The following is a 17,424-nucleotide window of genomic DNA, read 5'->3' on the forward strand; positions in this document are numbered from 1 at the left end:
GTTTACAATAGGGTATGAAATTCAAGTGACATAGAAGGAAGTGGTGGTTTCTTTTGACTGTGATTTGAATACTACAGACTCAAGTTACATAGAAAAGCATTTGTAAAGAAGGACTAATGTCATAGAGTCGTGGGTTTTTCTGTGTACTGATCAAATATTCTGGTGTTAAAATACACTAGTTTCACAGAGGGGTGACAGAAAACTGCAACTCTGAAATGTAAGAACAAAATGGGCTTGCTTCTGCATTCCCAAATTGGGAAATGCATGTTAATAACTTCATTCTGATGATAAAACCATGAAAAATAAGTCCCTAAAATAGTCTTGAGTCAATTTTCTGATAAAATAAATTTATTTTCCTATTTGTTGTTAAAATGGCCTACAGTAAGATGATTTTTTTTTAAACTAGGTGTTAATTAAAAATATGGAAATGGCTTTAAAAACATTGCAGCTCACATTGGAAGAATTACCATAGTTGATTTGTTCTCAGAGCCGTGCCTGTTCTGAGATGTTTTTAAGATGTCTAAGTTACTGGTTGTTTTTCTGCATGATTGTTTCCAAAGCAAAATGTGATTCCAATAAAAACAGTAATTGAATTTACAGTCCACAGGACAAATTGTTGTTTTAACAGAAACTTACACACTCAGGCGAAGACTTTATGTTTTAGGTCTAATAAAGAACACAAGCTCCCCAGTTTTATGTGACCGTATATCCTGAAAAGTTTTCTAATGCAGCATATTTTTTTTTCCCAAAAATCTATATTGTAGTTTTTAAATTGTGGGAGCAATTTTTTTCTTTTTTAATTTTAGCTCTGAATCAATATTCTTTAAGGTTTTTTTGTTGTTGTTGTTGGCTTTTTGTTGTTGTTGTTGTTTAATGCAACCTTTTAAATGTTAGAGCAGCTATTTCTGTAACATCAGCGAGGAGTGAATCTAGGAGTGAATCAATATAGACAAGCCTATTCACATCTAATGTACCTCATGGCTTTGTGGAGTTTAGAGAGAGTGCATTCCTGTGTCATTGTGTGCTGCAGGAATGTACAGAGTATGGGGCAGTTGTGCAAGGGGCTTGTCCGTGACCAGTCTTGCATGGAAAAAATGATGGTTTCAGAGGAAACGGATAGGAAGGGAAGGCTGTTCAAGAGTGGCGGCAGACAAAGGTGGGAGGTGGGACCTCATGATTGTGATGACTCATACTGCATCAACAGCAAAAGACTGTTTTTCTGCTGTCAGACTTTCCCTGCAGGAGCTCCCAATCACTTCTTGAATCTTTTTGGTTTCAAAAGTTTGTTTTCAAGTTTTCCTATTTTGAGGGAATCTGCTTGCTATCCTTCTTTCGTGTAGATTGTACTTGTGTTTAGATGAAGCCTGAAGAATGTTACTTAGTGTACAAAGAGAAATCTAATAGGGTAATGCCTGCTCTAACTGGTGTGTACACATCGTGAAACATTCTAGAAATAGGCATGTCTGCATTAGCATTTTGGCAGTCTTAGGGCTGACCTACAGCCTTGTGGAACAGTTCACAGGATGTCACGGGTTGGAAGGGACTCAAAGAGATCATTAAGTCCAACCTCCCTGCCAAAGCAGGGCCATACAATCTAGCTCAGGTCACAGAGGAACGCATCCAGACAGGCCTTGAAAGTCTCCAGCGAAGGAGACCCCACAACCTCTCTGAGAAGCCCATTCCAGTGCTCTGTGACCCTTAAAGAAGTTCCCCCTTGTGTTGTGGCAGAACCTCTTGTGCTGCAGCTCACACCCATTGCTCCTTGTCCTATCACAGGGAGCAAGTGAACAGAGCCTGTCCCCCCTGCTCCTAACACCCAGCACTCAGATATTTATGGACATTTATTAAATGGCCTCCAGTCCCCTAATCATCCTTGCAGCACTCCACTGGACTCTCTCCAGCAGATCCCTGTCCCTCTTAAACCAGGGAGCGCAAAACTGAATGCAGTACTCAGGATGAGGTCTCACCAGGGCAGAGTAGATGGGGAGGAGAACCTCCCTTGATCTGCTGGACACACTCTTCTTAACACACCCCAGGATCCCTTTGGCTTTCTTGGTCACAAGGGCACATTGCTGTGCCATGGTTAACTTCTTATCCACCAGGACCTCCAGGTCCCTCTCCACAGGGCTGCTTTCCAGCAGATCACCTCCCAGCCTGTACTGGTGCAGTTTATTATTATTCCTCCCCAGGTGTAGGACTCTGCACTTGTCTTTGTTGAACCTCCTTTGGTTCCACTGTGCCCAGCTCTCCAGTCTGTCCAGGTCTCACTGGATGGCCACACAGCCTTCATCTGAATCAGCCGAGCCTCCCCAGTTTGGTGTCATCAGCAAACTTGCTGAGCAGACTCTGTCCTCTCATCAGTGTCATTGATGAAGGTGTTGAACAGCAACAGACCCAGCACTGATCCCTGAGGAGCTCCACTAGTTACAGCTCTCCAGCTGGACTTGGCACTGTTGAGTGCCACTCTCTGAACTCTGTCTTTTAGCCAGTTCCTAATCCACCTCACTGTCTGCTCTTCCATCCCACATCCATTTCCTGAGCTTGCTCACTAGGATGTCACAGGAGATGGTGTCAAAGGCCTTGCTAAGGTCAAGGTAGACTACATCCGCTGGTCTCCCTGAATCTACCCATTCAGTTAAGTCATCATAGAATGCTATCAGATTAGCTAATCATGACTTCCCCTTGGTAAATCCATGCTGAGTACTCCTGATAACTTTCTTCTCTTCCAAGTGCCTTGAGATGCCCTCCAGAAGGAGCTGCTCCATTTTCCAGGGATGGAGGTGAGGCTGACTGGTTGATAGTTCCCTGGAAACTCTTTCTTGCCCTTTTTGAAGACTGGAGTGACACTGGCTCTCCTCCAGTCCACAGGCACCTCTCCTGTCTGCCATGATTTGGCAGAAATGATAGAGTTTTAGTTAGTGAGATATTGCTGGATCTCAGTGAGATGTGACACCTGAAGAAAACAGCCCAGGATAGTGCCAATGGCCATCTGACTTTTACCGTATGTGCTAAGAGCTGCACAAGCAATGTGTGGTGCTGTTAATGTTTCTACAGTGGTCCTTTGAATGTAAAAATCACCATTTCCCAGCACCAGGCAAACCGAGGCACCTGAGTGAAGAACCCATATTTCCTGCATTCCCTTTAGAGTCAGTGGGAGAGGTGGCAGGCTGTGCTTGTTGTGGGCCAGGGCAGGTATATCAAGCAGTTGTTTGGCTCTGAATTTATTTTAGTTGTTCTGTGTCTCAGGAGATGCAGTCATCTTTGTGCTTAGCACAAGGAGGGACTTAGGGGGTTGACAAAGCCCCTAAAGCAGGTGTGACGAATACCATCTCCCTAAGCATTTTAATTCTTATAGGCCATTTTTGTTGCCAAAGGCAAATGTTCTCATGCAAATTGATTTTCTGAGAGTATGAGGCTACAGCAAGTCTTTACAAAACATATAAAACCTCATTCCAGAAAGAGCTACTAAGATGCACCTGGCCAAGTATGCTTTCACATTTTTATCATAAGGTTTTCAGCATTCATAGCGGATTTTTCCTGATTAAATGATTTGGAAAAAGAGATGTACCACAAAGAAATGTGAAACTCTAGCCTGATGAGCTCAGTGCCACCAAAATACTAGACTGCCTGTTGAGTGTTGAGTTCAACAGAACCTACATTTATGGTTTTCTAATATGGTCAGATGACTAATAAACAACAAGAGCTTAAAAATATTCATAACCAGCTACCTGTTTACTGTGAGAAGGATTCTTGTGAGTTGTCTTTTTTCTTTTTTTAGGGAGGAGGCAGGAGGATGTTTGGGGGTGGGACGGAAGAGGTGTTAATATTTTTGAATGCCTGTTACAGAATAGGAGCTGCATTCTCTTTGCTTGTTTGGTCAGTGCCCTTGATGTGGAAGGAGGGAATTCCTGCCACACGAAATTTGTGCTTATGGGTATTGTAAAAAACAAACAACAAAATAATCCTGCCCACCCCTTCCTCAAAATCTTTATGCATTGTTTTTAACAGGAGATCATTAACCTCACACATTAAAAAAGGGTGAGACAGATCCCAAAAAAAATGGTAAGAGTTGCTAAAAAGTAATTGTTTGGTTCTTTTTGCTCACAGGCCAGTTTTTTAACTTTGAAGATTTCTGCTTTCAGCCTTTCCTCTGAAACCCTAAGAGCTAGGCACTAATTTTATTTTTAAATGAAAGCTGAGATTCTCTTGTAATCCCATAACTCTAGGAGATTTGGCACTGCTAAACACAATGTGAATTTAGAGTGACCATTCCAAGGTGAATCATTTAGTAATGTGTTCTCAGCATGAAAGCTATCTGGGGACTGTTTTCTTCGTGTCTCTTATTTTGTCTTTAAATAATCTGTGAATTGGCAGTAATAATTGTAAGTTTGGTAAAAGCAGAAGTAAATTACTACAGCCTACTAAAATCGGGTTTGTTTTGTTTCTGGTATGTTTGGATATTCTTACAGAAACGTAGGTATTAAGGACATTCTGCATTAAGATATCTCTAGAGAGGAGGGCTTTGGCTGTTTTTTTGTAGAAGCACCCTTTTCTACTCAATTGAGCATTAAAATTGGCAGCAGTTCCCGGAGTAGCAAGAAAATCCTGGTTGTTGTCCTCATATAGTTACTGAAAACAGTAAGAGGATATGTAAAAGCTTTAACTCCTAGGAAAAAGAAATACTTGTAACTGTGACAGTGTGTTTCCTTACAATAATTTATGGGAGAAATGTAGGAAAGGAGGAACACAAGCTATAAATAATATTCCATATGTAAACATAATGGCAGTAGCAAATTCTTTTTATTTAAAAATTAATATTGATGTTCATTAATATAAATTACCACATTTCAGATGACTCTGATGTCCTTGAGGCCAGATGTCACTGACTGATTTACAGCTTCCTGGGGGGAGGAGTAGATCCTGTTTTGTCAATGTGGGCACCAAATTGCTTCAGATAGCTATTTTGGACTAGATTAATTACTGATGTATTGTCAACAAAGTTGATTCACATCTCAGCCCAGAAACATGGGAAATTCTCTTTAGAACATAGTAGTTTGAATTCTGAAATGCAGGAAAAAGAACATAAAGTATATCTTTGCCTTCCTGAACTTTCCTCTCATTTAAAGAATAGTAGTTTGAAAACTCCTGCCCATGAACATGCACACAGCATTTCCATGTGCATCATTAGCAACTGGGAAACATGCTTCAGAGGCCAAGTTTAGTCTTTTGTTGATCTTAATTCTACTTTAAATAGAACTGTGTACAGTGAAGGTGTTCAGAAGGAAGCTCTGCCATCTTAGTCACAGTGCATAGATCACGTCTCTGGATTAGGTTTTTGAATGCTTTACAATATTCTTCAGTCCTTTGGACCTTGTGTATAGTATTGCTGCACAATTGGATGGCAAACGTATTTGCAGAGCTATCAGCAGCCTTCCAGAAACCTCCTGTGGGAACACTGGTGGGCGATGCCTCAGAAGGCAGGTAGGATTTGTTATGTTTGCATATGCTGGCAGGTTGAAGAGAGGGGGAAATAAGGCAGACTGGTTTGAGTCAGTGTGAGACAGTGCATCTCTGCCCATTAGTTATTCATTCAGATTTAACCACATGAAATACAGGCAGCTAACAAACCATATCTTGTAAATGCCTTTTATTCCAGCAACTGAAATTCAGCACATTTGTAGGTGTGCAGCTGGGCATGCTTAGCATGAATGGCAAACTAATGTAAATCCTGTATTAACTATTTTGTTTCACAGCCAGTCTCACATATATATACAAGAGAGAAGGCTGTGCAAGTATCTGGGAGCATAAAGTGCTATTGCATACAATATCAGAAACTACACAGATGATATCAATACAGACACAAAGAACACCCTTTTTAACATGCATCTGCCATCCGTGTAAAATCAAACTCATATCCATTGAAAGGCCATTGAGAGGCTTGGAAAGATGTTACAAGGCTTTAGAAGTGGTCCATGCTGAGCATGGGATATTTTTCCAATCCTTACAAATAATTATTTTCCCATGTTTGGTAAGAGGAGCTGAAGAATTTATGTTAAGACTGCAGAGGAGTACAGAATTTCAGAGAATGTCAAGCTGAAAAGGTGGGTTTTGAAAGTGTTTCTGTGATACAAAAGCCTTGCGTCAGAGGCAGGTACTCCCCAGCCCCCCCTTCCTCCCCCCCTTTTCTCATTTATGAAATAAGTAAGCATAAATTCTGATTCTCAGAAAGTACCTTAGTAAATCCAAACTGACCTTGACCTTAGCTTTGCTAATTTCCAAACTGGTATTTATTCCGGGAGTAGATTGTTTCCCTTCATACCACATACATAAATACTGCAACCCTTTCCAGTGACTTGAATTAGAATGTAAGTAAATAGCTGGTTTTAATCTACATAATATTTTGAGAGCAGACGTTCTGTGCTGTGACTATTAAGATATACCCAGCAGCCATTTGTATAATGCTAAAACCTCTTACATATATTATTAAAAGTAATGCTATCAGCCAGGGCTTGTTTTATACCACAGAAACTTAAATAATAAAACGCAGTGTGGATAGAATCTGCAGTAATAGTAACTTAAGGAAAATTAATTCAAGTAACAGATAACATCTGGGGGAAAATGTAATGGTATATTGGTAAGTTGTGCAAAGCTAATTTTATAATAACTACCACATCTGTGGAACTCATTTATTAGAATGCTTTACCAATCTTCTTTCCTGCCATTATTTTGTTTCAGAATTTTTTTCCTGTGTGCTACTTTATTGTCTTTGCTCTGCCTACATTTGTTTTAAAAAAGGTAATTTGCTGGCTCTCAAGAAGAAGAAAAGTATGTAGGTTTATGTACAGAACATCACGACACTTTTTATATTTACCTCTCTTTAGTCACACTTTTACTTGAAAGAATTCCAGAGAAAAACTGTGCCATGGGGCTGTAAGTGGAGGGCAGCATTTGCACGCTGGCTGCAGTCCTTAGCTGCGACTGCATTGAGGACTGGGGCGGGAAGGTAAAAGGTGACACTGAATGATATTGCCCACATTAACCTCTGCTGAATGTGAGAGCTGCCTCTAGCCTGCTCTAACTTGTCCAGATTCAAGTGGCCTTTTGTCACCCCACCATACCTAGGAATTAGTAAGAATATTGCATTTAACTTCTGCTCCCTCCAGTCTCCTTCAGCACATCCTTTTATCTCCGCTGACACTGGCATGCCACTTGCATTTGTGCTACTGCTTAACAGTTTCTTTGTATTTGAATTCTGATGGACCCATTGAACTGCAATGAGCAGGAAAATATTGCCAATTAATTTTAAGGCATTATCATCTTGCCAAACTGTTTCTCACATTTCGATAGTTATATTGATTCAAGAGGACACATCGAGTAATACATCTTTGTCATAGTGAATAAGGCTCACATAATGACAAATCTTCAGGAATTAAAAAAAGGAGGAAGAATTTTTTAATGTAGGTCAGTGGAAGTAATTCACCATAAATTTACTCGGACTTCAGAAACTAGCAATGTTTTTTAAAGCCACTGTAACTGTATAAAACTTACTGTGTCTCCTTCTCTGTTTTAAAATAGATTTTACTACACAGACATTGGTGCCATTAAGCATGAGGTTTTGTTCAAAGGAAATACAAAGACTTAATTGTATTTTTTAAAGGAAAGTATTGCATCAGAAGGATTCATTTAAATACATTTGTTGGCTTCAGGCTCTCACCACAATTCATTCGTTCTAATTTTCCCCTGGACTTGTTAAGGACACAATGTATAGGCAGGAGCAATGCAGAATGGCATTTTTAGGTCACTATATTTTGGCTGTAAACTGTAGTACTGCTCATAAAATTATGATTACTAAACAAAATACTTCATATTTTACACTAAAGTTTTCTCAGTTTTCTAAAAGAAAAACCACATTTGGCTGAACATTGAGACTATTAGAGCTCATTAGAGAGACTAGTTCTCTTGTAATTTAGTTATTTCTTAATGATCCAAGGGTTATTATTAGACACAGAACAGACGAGTAAAGAATGGCTTTCTTTAAAAGGACACAGTGAAGTAAAAATATTGTTCTAAAATAGTATGTCTGAAAATCTGATCCGTGCGCCAAAAATTTATTTGATCAGCAAGAAACTGATTTTTAAAACTCAGGCTAAGAAAATGATTTTTAAAACTCAGGCTATTCTTTTACACTGCTTCGTTTTTTGAAGTTTGGACTAGAAGGAATGAATGGAATAATGATTTAATCTACATAAAGAGAATGTTTTTAGTAAATAACTAACCCCCCAAAAATGTTATTTTAAGGAAGCAGGAATAGTTGTGAATTCTCATCCCATTCAGCTAATATTTTTAATATGAAAATATAAAGTAAGAAATCAGAGAAAATGGAAATATTTGCTAAATCCAGCTCTCGTTTAAACAAACCTCTAGACCTTGAACACAAAGCTTCTTTTTGTTTTAGAAAGAGTAACATTTAGCTCAAGACTTTTCCATTTTGATGCAAGAGCTAAACTTTCTGACCATTTCTTTTGTGAGGAGAGGCTGAGGGAGCTGGGGTTGTTTAGCCTGGAGAAGAGGAGGTTCAGGGGGGACCTCATTGCTGTCTGCAACTACCTGAAGGGGCATTGTAGCCAGGTGGGGGTTGGTCTCTTCTCCCAGGCAACCAGCGATAGAACAAGGGGACACAGTCTCAAGTTGTGCCAGGGTAGGTATAGGCTGGATGTTAGGAGGAAGTTCTTCCCAGAGAGAGTGATTTGTCATTGGAATGGGCTGCCCAGGGAGGTGGTGGAGGCACCGCCCCTTGAGGTCTTCAAGAAAAGCCTTGCTGAGGCACTTAGTGCCATGGTCTAGTTGATTGGATAGGGCTGGGTTCTAGGTTGGACTGGATGATCTTGGAGGTCTCTTCCAACCTGGTTGATTCTATGATTCTATAAGTCTTGTAGATACTAGCATGGTGCTGTAAAATGTGAGTGATACAGGAAAATGCTTCAGTAAAATCTGCTTTTCTCCTCACTATAACTCTGAAAATCTTGGTGTCAACCTTTTGGGTTCTACAAGCATGGGCTACCACTGTCTACCTTTGTTTAGAGTGCTCACACATGACAGAGGATCTTGAAGATAATGAGTGAGTCCAACATAACTTCTGAAAAACTTTTAGGCTTACAAAAGAGATGTACCTTTAATGCAAAAAAATGCACAATGCTGAGGTCTCTTTTCAGTCTTTGCTATCACTTTTGCAGATGTGCAGAACTTTTAATACTTTCTGCATGTTTAAATGTAGCAAGTAATTAAATAAGCAGATATCAACCTTGCCATGATTTCAAAGGTATGAGGAAATTAATTTATGGGAGCTGCAGTTACCCTGATGTGAATTAATGTAGCTGACTTACGCCATCCAAGCAAAATCGTGTTTATAATAGCTGACTCAGAACTAGAACATCTGCCTGGTATTCTCAGTGGGCACTTCCTGGCATAGAGGCCCTAAACACACCATTTTAATATTATACTGATTCAAAAAGGCCTATTTGAAATGCACTTTCGAAAACAAAACAAATAAACAAACCCCAAAACACACAACACAAAACCTTGTCCCTTTAGAGGACTTGGAGACACCTTCTGCATCAGTCATGAGAGCCCGAGCACAGACTAATTGCTGCATAGAGCTGCTCTGGGGAGGGAGGGGAAGCTATTTCCTTGTCAGGGCGTTCTTGGAACTGCAGTTCACACACCAGCCAAATACCAATGAGGTTCCCATGTTCATAGGAAAGAGAAATAGGAGCAAGCTGATGAAGCAGCAAAACTTGGGACTATGAACAACTCTTAAAGTATAGTATAATAAAATGTTTTTCTTAGGGTCTTATTTGATGCAGTGTCATTGCAGCTTCACTCCAGCTGCCTCCTTTGACAGAACACCCTAGTGGCCAGTGGGACCCTTTCCTTCCAAAATGAATGTTCAGAAGTGACAAATCTGCATTGGGAAGACTGCGTGTTTTCTAAACTTAATTACCTGCATGAGTAAGAACCTGCAGTGTTATGAAATTATGAAAATCATCTCTTCTTTCCAAGTAGTATAAAGAAGGCCTCTTGAGATGCAGCTAGAAATTAAAGCTGATCTGTACTCATTTTCAGTATGCTTTCCAGTTCTGAGCACCTGGGTAGTAACAAAAAAGGTATTGGTTTTTTTTTTTTGTTGTTTGCCATCCATTTCATTTCCATTTTAAAAAATCTGCAATAAACCTCTGAGAAATAATTAAACCTGAACTACCATTTGGTTTTGTTTTTCTTTTCTTATTTTTAATACTGCCAGCATGTGAAAGAACCTGCCCAACCTGCAGTTCCCCCTTTCCCCGCTCTGCTGGAAGAAGACATTTCTTCTGATACTTATTCATCATTTGTAGTATCACCATCAGCTGAAGAGACAGAATCTAAGGTATAGAGTCATGGTTTTTTGATTTTGTTTTCATAAAGCTGGTTTTCTGTGAGTCTCCTACCTCATTTACTCTCATTGGAACCCAGCCACTAATGGCATTTCTTCTCCAGAATATAGCATGCATTCACTCCTGAGATTGAATGACATTACTTTTTAATGCATTAATCAGTCAGCAGGGAACATGTATTTGAGTCAGCATCTCTAGGACTTTCACCCCATACTGCTCCACAACATCAGGATCTGCCTGACTCAAGCAGCACAAGAGAGACACTGATGGTCTCTGTCAGGACAGAGACCTTGAAAGCAGGCTTCATGTGTGGTTGAATGTCTTTGGGCTGATGCTATTTGGTCTTGTAGAGAGCAGGAGGATGTTCAAACTCATGCATTTCTTGTGTTTGATTTTTGGTAGCAATCTGATAAAGAGGGTTACCTGGAAGAGCCCCGTCCAGAGGCAGAGTCCTTTAAAGAAGACAGTGTGGCTTATGCCACTGCTGAAGATCAGAATTCCACAGTGGATGAAATCCCACATGAACTTATTGGCAACCTTGAGGTGATATTACTAGAAAGCTTTTCACTAATTCTGTCTATGGTTAATTAGCTAGCTCAGCTCTAATGAATATAAGCTGTATTCATACTAAAGCTGGCAAAAAGCACCTCCATATGCTGTAAAAAAAGTGAATTACTCTCTATAAATAACTCCTAGTTTAGTCAGCTTACATGTTATAAGATAAAAAATATTTGGTAATATAACAACATATATATTCAGCATACTACGTGTTAAGAAATACAGACCAAATCCTGTTCTCAGTGATGTCAGTGATAAAATTCCTTTTCAGGGGTTCAGGATCAGCTGCTGTGATGGAGCATATGCAGTGTGTGCTTAATATAGATTGTTACATGCAGCTATGCTACACATCTTAAAATATGTATAAGAAATAACACACTTATGCCAATTCTAGACTTCATTTGGTAGGTGCCTAACTATATAAAAAGTGCCTTGATCACAGAACCATAGAAACTGTCTGGTTGAAAAAGACCCTCAGGACTAGCAAGTCCAACCAATATCCCTACTCTGCAAGGTTTACCCTAAACCCTAAGCACCACATCCAAATGACTTTTAAACACATCCAGGGTTGGTGACTCAACCACCTCCCTGGGCAGCTCAGTCCAATGCCTGACCACTCTTTTCTGTGAATTTTCTTTTCCTAATGTCCATTCTAAACCTACTCAGTCTCAGCTGCAGGCCATTCCCTCTTGTTCTGTCACTAATTACCTCTGAGAAGAGACCAGTACCAACCTCTCCACAACATCCTTTCAGGTAGTTGTAGACAGTGATGAGGTTTCCCCTTAGCTCCTCTTTTTCAAACTAAACAGTCCCAGCTCCCTCCATTGCTCCTCATAATGGAACGAATCAGGTTTTGGTATGTGGTACGCAGACTCTGAGGAGTCCATGAGTTCTTTCTGTGGGGTTCATGAAAGGGAAAGAAGCTATTGTCAGTCGACTTAACGTTTGTTGTAGGATGATCTGATTCTCTACAAGGAGGTCTGTAAAATGAAACGTGGAAAGCTAGCAGAGTAGACCATAGTTATTTTGTAAACTACTCCCTCAAACATATGAAATTATTGAAAGCAAATGAGTTAGAACTCAGTTCCATAGAATTACAAAATAGTAGGGGTTGGAAGGGACCTCTGAAGATCATCTAGTCCAGTCCTCTCTGTGAGAGCAGATTCACCTACAGCAGGTTGCACAGGACAGCGTCCAGGTAGGCTTTGAATAACTTCAGAGATGGAAACTCTACCACCTCTCTGGGCAGCCTGTTCCAGTGCTCCACCACCCTCAACATAAAGACATTCCTCCTCATGTTTAGACAGAACTTCCTACATCCAAGTTTGTGCCCATTACCTTGCCACTGGACACCACTGAGAAAAGACTGGCTCAACCTCCTGACACCCGTCCTTTAAGTATTCCACCAAAGAACTGGCAGAATTTGGTTTGCTTTGCAACAGCCATGCAGCATTAGGCACTTTAAACTTGAGATACAGCACATTGACCATACAGCAGTTTATTAAATAGTTAATATAACTTTAACTGAAAATAGTGTGATATTGATAAATTACTTTGCATGGCATATGTGTGAATGGGAAATATAACTGGAATAATGATGCCATCATTAGATCTACTTGTTTGATTTCAGATTCCATTTCAACATGTCATTTAGAAACAGGAGGGAACCTGGCCAATGTTGTCTTATTTTTGTCCCTACCTACAGAAAACATGCAATGCCTCGTTTTCATTTGACCTTGATTTCATTGCCATCAGTGCTACAAGCTTTTCTCTTCTTTAGAAAAACTGCACAGATGAGAAAAAAAATCTTTTTTTTCCCCTTTTCTCTTTTTTCTTTTGCACTCTGGTTATATACACAGAAAATAATTGCTGTTTAATTTTTAGAAAGCTTTCCACTAATCCATCTGGGTTTTTTTTTACCTGATATTTCAATTTCTTAACCTCTGAGGCAACCTTGTAAGATTTTCACCTGATACACAGTCAGAATGATACCATTTTGTTGTTATGTGTGAACTGTGACTTCACATTCTGCGTTCCGTCTCCAGGGAACAGAATGCAGCTGCTGCTTTACTTGAGTCTAGAAAATAACTTTTAGTCTGAAATCACAGTGCTGGCACTCAGTGATCACAACAGCAGCCATAGTGAAGTATGGTGGCAGCTGATTTCCACTGAAGGTAGCATCAGAGGCAGAGGGATGTAAAACTGAAGAAGGAAAGACATCTGGGGTGGCTGGGCGGGGATTAGCCTGAAGGATCAGTGTCCCACAGCAAAGCAAGTATTCATTTAATGGAAAGGAACAGGGATATGTTTGTTGATATTTGAGGATGGATTGCATATAGTGAAGCCCATTCCCAAAAGATACAAAGTTGAGACACAAATTCTGGCTTTTTTTAATGCTAATCTGAGAATTTTGAAAGCATTTCAGCTGTGTTTGTCCCTTGATAGGTTGCAGTACAGCACTAGGAGGGATTGCTAGAACTAGCAAGCCAAAACATTCCTAAAATGGCAACTTACTGCAAGCTTTTCTGGGCCATATCCGTTCATTTTTACAAAACTACATGAAGTCCTTTAAGAATATAGCTGTAAATTCTGGAATAGTTTAGATGAAGCCTGTGAAGGACCTTGAGGCCTGTTCCACTTACTAAAACTTTCTGAATCTTAGAATGGAGGCCATTAAACTCCCATTTCATATGTATTTTTTCAGTGATGGATGCTGATACTGAGAAAAATACATAAAGTCCTCATAAACACTCAGTATTTGTGGCCTTTTTTTCCAGTGAGCCCATCTTTCCAAAAGCTATAGAATTGCAGATTGCTACACGTTAATGCCAAAGATTTCACTAAGTTACATCACAATCTTTGTACCTTCCCCACAAATATTAGAATACAAATTAAACATTGTCTATAGCAGCCTGGATTTCCAGAGTGAGATACACATTCGTAATTAAGAAAGACAAGCAACATGACAGAAAGATGGCTTTTTACTCTTCATTTTCAGTAATGCTTTCTAATTCCTTCAATGTTTCAACAAAATGTACTACACTAGAGAACATCTGCAGCAAAGGAAAACAATGGCAACAACCAAATCCCAAAGCAGTTTTTCTGATTTGGTGTTTATTGGTAAAGACTGCCCCAGAGTACAGGCAAATTAGCCTATCTCCCAAGACAAGGTTACGTGAGAAATGGCTGTCCCAGATCACTTCCTGTCCACAGCAGTCATACCATACATCAGAATTGTGCATATGATAAAGTGTTATCACTTTAATACAGGCTGAAACACTGTTGTGGCTGCAAAACAGGAAGGTGTGTAGGATAATGTCTGTCTTGCTGCACGACAGCGTGTCAAAACCACAAAGACAATGTGCAGCCTAAGATAGCTCCATCAGAACCACCTTTTTTATTCTCGTTCTCTTTACAGGCAGAGATAAATGAAAAGCTGTGAATGCAAGAAGAAACTTACACAGAAAAATTAAAGAGTCCTACACGGCCAGATAAGAAAGGTGACGTTGAATTTTACACAAATTGGACATTAGGGGATGGCTTGCACAGAAGACTGGCTCCCTGCCTGAATGTAATTGTTTTCTTATAAGGGAAAATTGCTCTGTTAACATTTACTTAGAAGTAGTTCATCCTAGCTCCTCAAATTTACTGTGTTCTGCCGCTGTTGTTATTTAGTTTAGGCTTCAGCAGAAGATTGTAAACAGAAGGATATGTAATTAAAACATGTTGCAGGTTAGTTTATTTCTTAATAGAAATTCTGTTTTTTAAATAAATAAATCACTTCAGTTTCATTCTCTTTCCTTTTCCCAGTAATCAAATATCTAACACCTTCTGCTCTACACTCATGTTTTTTTCAGGGTTATTTATGTAGAAGAATACGCAAAGAGAAAAGATCATTTTGAGGCACTGCAGATAAACCACAGAATTCAATTAGCATGTAATTAAGCACTTTAGCAGAATCACAGATTGGTAAAGGATGGAAGGACCTCTGGGGATTATCTAGTTCAGCCCCCCCTAAAGCTCAGGTTTACCTAGGTGAGGTTGCACAGGAATGCATCCAGGTGGGTTTTGAAAGTCTGCAGAGGAGACGGCACCCCTCTTTGGGCAGTCTATTCCAGTGCTCTGGCATCTACACAGGAAAGAACTTTTTCACTGTATTTAGATGAACCTACTTCTCGCTGTAGTCATTCATTAGTACGTGTGTTATCATTTCCAGTTGCTCCCTAAGCTTTAAAACGATCTACTCTTCTCTATTTCCGCCACGTTGAATGTGCAAATGAGGAGCTGGCACTTTTGCGGTATTCCCAGCAAGAGTTCCTTTTGATTTCAGTGGACAGTATTCGGTGCAGCAATTTGGGAATGCTTTAGTCGCGACTACTCCGTGTGTGTTTCCCACGAAGTCCCTGCTGCATTCCGCCCCCGCGGCGAGAGCTGCTCTGCCGCCGGCCCGGCCGAACCGCAGCGCCCGAGCGGCTCGGTCCCCCAGCGGCCGGACGCGGCCGGGCGCGGCCGGCAGGGGGCGCCGCCTGCCCGCGCCTCAGCCGGGAGTGCGCCGCCGCCAGGGGCCGCGCGTCGCAGGCCCTCTGCGCGCCCAGGGCCACGGGAAGGGCGCCGGGGGCCTGTCGCGGCCCCGTCACCTGCCCCTGCCCTCAGGAGGGGCTTTCCTCGGTCAGGTGCTCCGTAACCAGCTGCCTCCGAGCTGCCGTCACGGCTCCTGCCGTCACGGCTCCAGCGCAGTCCGGGGAGCTGCCGTCCAGCCACAGAAAGCCCCCTGTCCTGCTCCAGCTCTGAGGTAATGCCGGGCAAATCAGTAGTTTTACCTTTACAGAAGCCCTTGGGAAATACTTAAGTCGTTGTAAGTTGCTCTAAGGCCTGCTTGCCTTCTGTGTTGCTTTATTGCCTTGAATTTTTTCAGTTGAATCACAACTTTGTGAAATCAAGAGGTCCTTTCTTTTGATAGAGAAATTCACCTCCCAACATACTCTGCTAACGCCAGACCTTGTTCTGAACTCAAAGGTAAAAACAGAACTTCTGAGAAGAGCTGTCCATACGAAGAAAAAAAATACTCAAAATACGTTTTAGCAGAAACGTGTTATTGGCAATTTACCCTTTTTTAGCACTTCAGACTGAAATGTGAAGGGTACAGCATTGCCATCAGAGTGCCTCACAGACAGGGCCTAACTAGCGTACATGGTAAGGCCACTCCTAAGCAAAGGCTTTTGCTCATCTCCCTCCCTCCCTCTCCCAGAGTTTGTAGAATCTCTGGAGAACTGTTAAATGCTTTGAGCACTGTCTATAGGAACACCAAGTATTACTGCAGTGATTTGTTAGCATGCAGTTAAAGTACATATGCATAACAGCTGAGGTACTGAAGAAATCCAAAGTGAAGTTCCAATCCCACAAACAGCACTCGTAACTGTATTCCTGCTGAACCAAATAATGCCACCAATAAAAACAGCCCCAGGGATTTTTGGAGGGAGAGAAAGGGAAGGTGGTTAGGAGGCTGAAGGAGAGAGTAAAAGGTAGGCATTACATCTCTCTGGGAAGTTGAGTTCTGACACAGCATATGAACATCAAAATGAAGAATCCTTTAATGTCTTCAGAATGTTAATATGAAATGCAAAACGTCATGCTTTGGATAGATGGGTAGGAACAAAATGTTCAGATGCAATATGGTGCATTAAGAGCAGTCTCCATTCTGCATTCCTGGCTTTTCCATTGGTTTAAATCAGGCTTGTTGTTTTTCAGGTCTCTTGTGTCATGTTGAGTTACTGCTATAGTCATCTCTAAAAATAATGATGCCGTTATTTCTGGGACCTTCAGTTGAGGCTTTATTATAACAATCTTTGATTTTTTTTTTCCAACATCATTGATCTAACATAATTCTTTACAATACACACACTTAACATAGTTCCTAACAGATTCCTCCCACACACAGCTTTCAATTTAAAACAGACAAGTCTTACAGTTCTACCTTGTCTGCCAGAGAAGTGGTGGTGTTTCAGGGGACAGAGGACAGATGTAAAGGAGTCTGAATTTTTCCTATGCAAAGTATGATACTGATGCTTTTTAGCATCTTCATAGTAAACTCCTGGTTGTCACTAGGATTTTATAATAAGACAGTGAAGGAACAACTAGTAATTACTCTAGTAAAAGCTCAGCTCTATTTTCAGGCATTGCTTTTCTGTGTTATAGAGTGATGGCAGTTTAGAAGCAGTGGAGAGCAGCTTTTTCTAATAAGCTGGCTTGAAAAAAGAGATGGGAAAAGATACCCAAAAAAAAGAAGAGTTTTTTACCTGTTTCATACTGGTTTGCCATGACCTTTTCTTCTAAGCTTTGCTTCTCTTCTTCTGTGCCAAAACTTGATTTGAATCTGAAAATTACATTGTTTTCTTCCTAAAATTGTAACTGGCATTCCTAGAAAATTTGCTTTCCC

The 17,424-nt window shown here is 40.5% G+C and overlaps 1 protein-coding gene across 3 annotated transcripts in view; it reads left to right on the top strand.

Moving 5' to 3' along the window:
* Positions 1-14,779, top strand: part of CABCOCO1 (ciliary associated calcium binding coiled-coil 1) — a 65,102-nt gene extending 50,323 nt beyond the window's left edge. For all 3 annotated transcript variants that reach the window (XM_064145187.1, XM_064145188.1, XM_064145186.1), the window contains exons 5-7: positions 10,301-10,423; positions 10,833-10,973; positions 14,407-14,779. In XM_064145187.1, the coding sequence (XP_064001257.1) occupies positions 10,301-10,423; positions 10,833-10,973; positions 14,407-14,430 (288 nt within the window). In that variant the 3' untranslated portion in view covers positions 14,431-14,779. The remainder of the gene's footprint in view (positions 1-10,300; positions 10,424-10,832; positions 10,974-14,406) is intronic.
* Positions 14,780-17,424: the final 2,645 nt, after the last annotated feature.

Source organism: Pogoniulus pusillus, chromosome 6 (assembly GCF_015220805.1).
Source record: "Pogoniulus pusillus isolate bPogPus1 chromosome 6, bPogPus1.pri, whole genome shotgun sequence".
NCBI classification, from domain to species: domain Eukaryota; kingdom Metazoa; phylum Chordata; class Aves; order Piciformes; family Lybiidae; genus Pogoniulus; species Pogoniulus pusillus.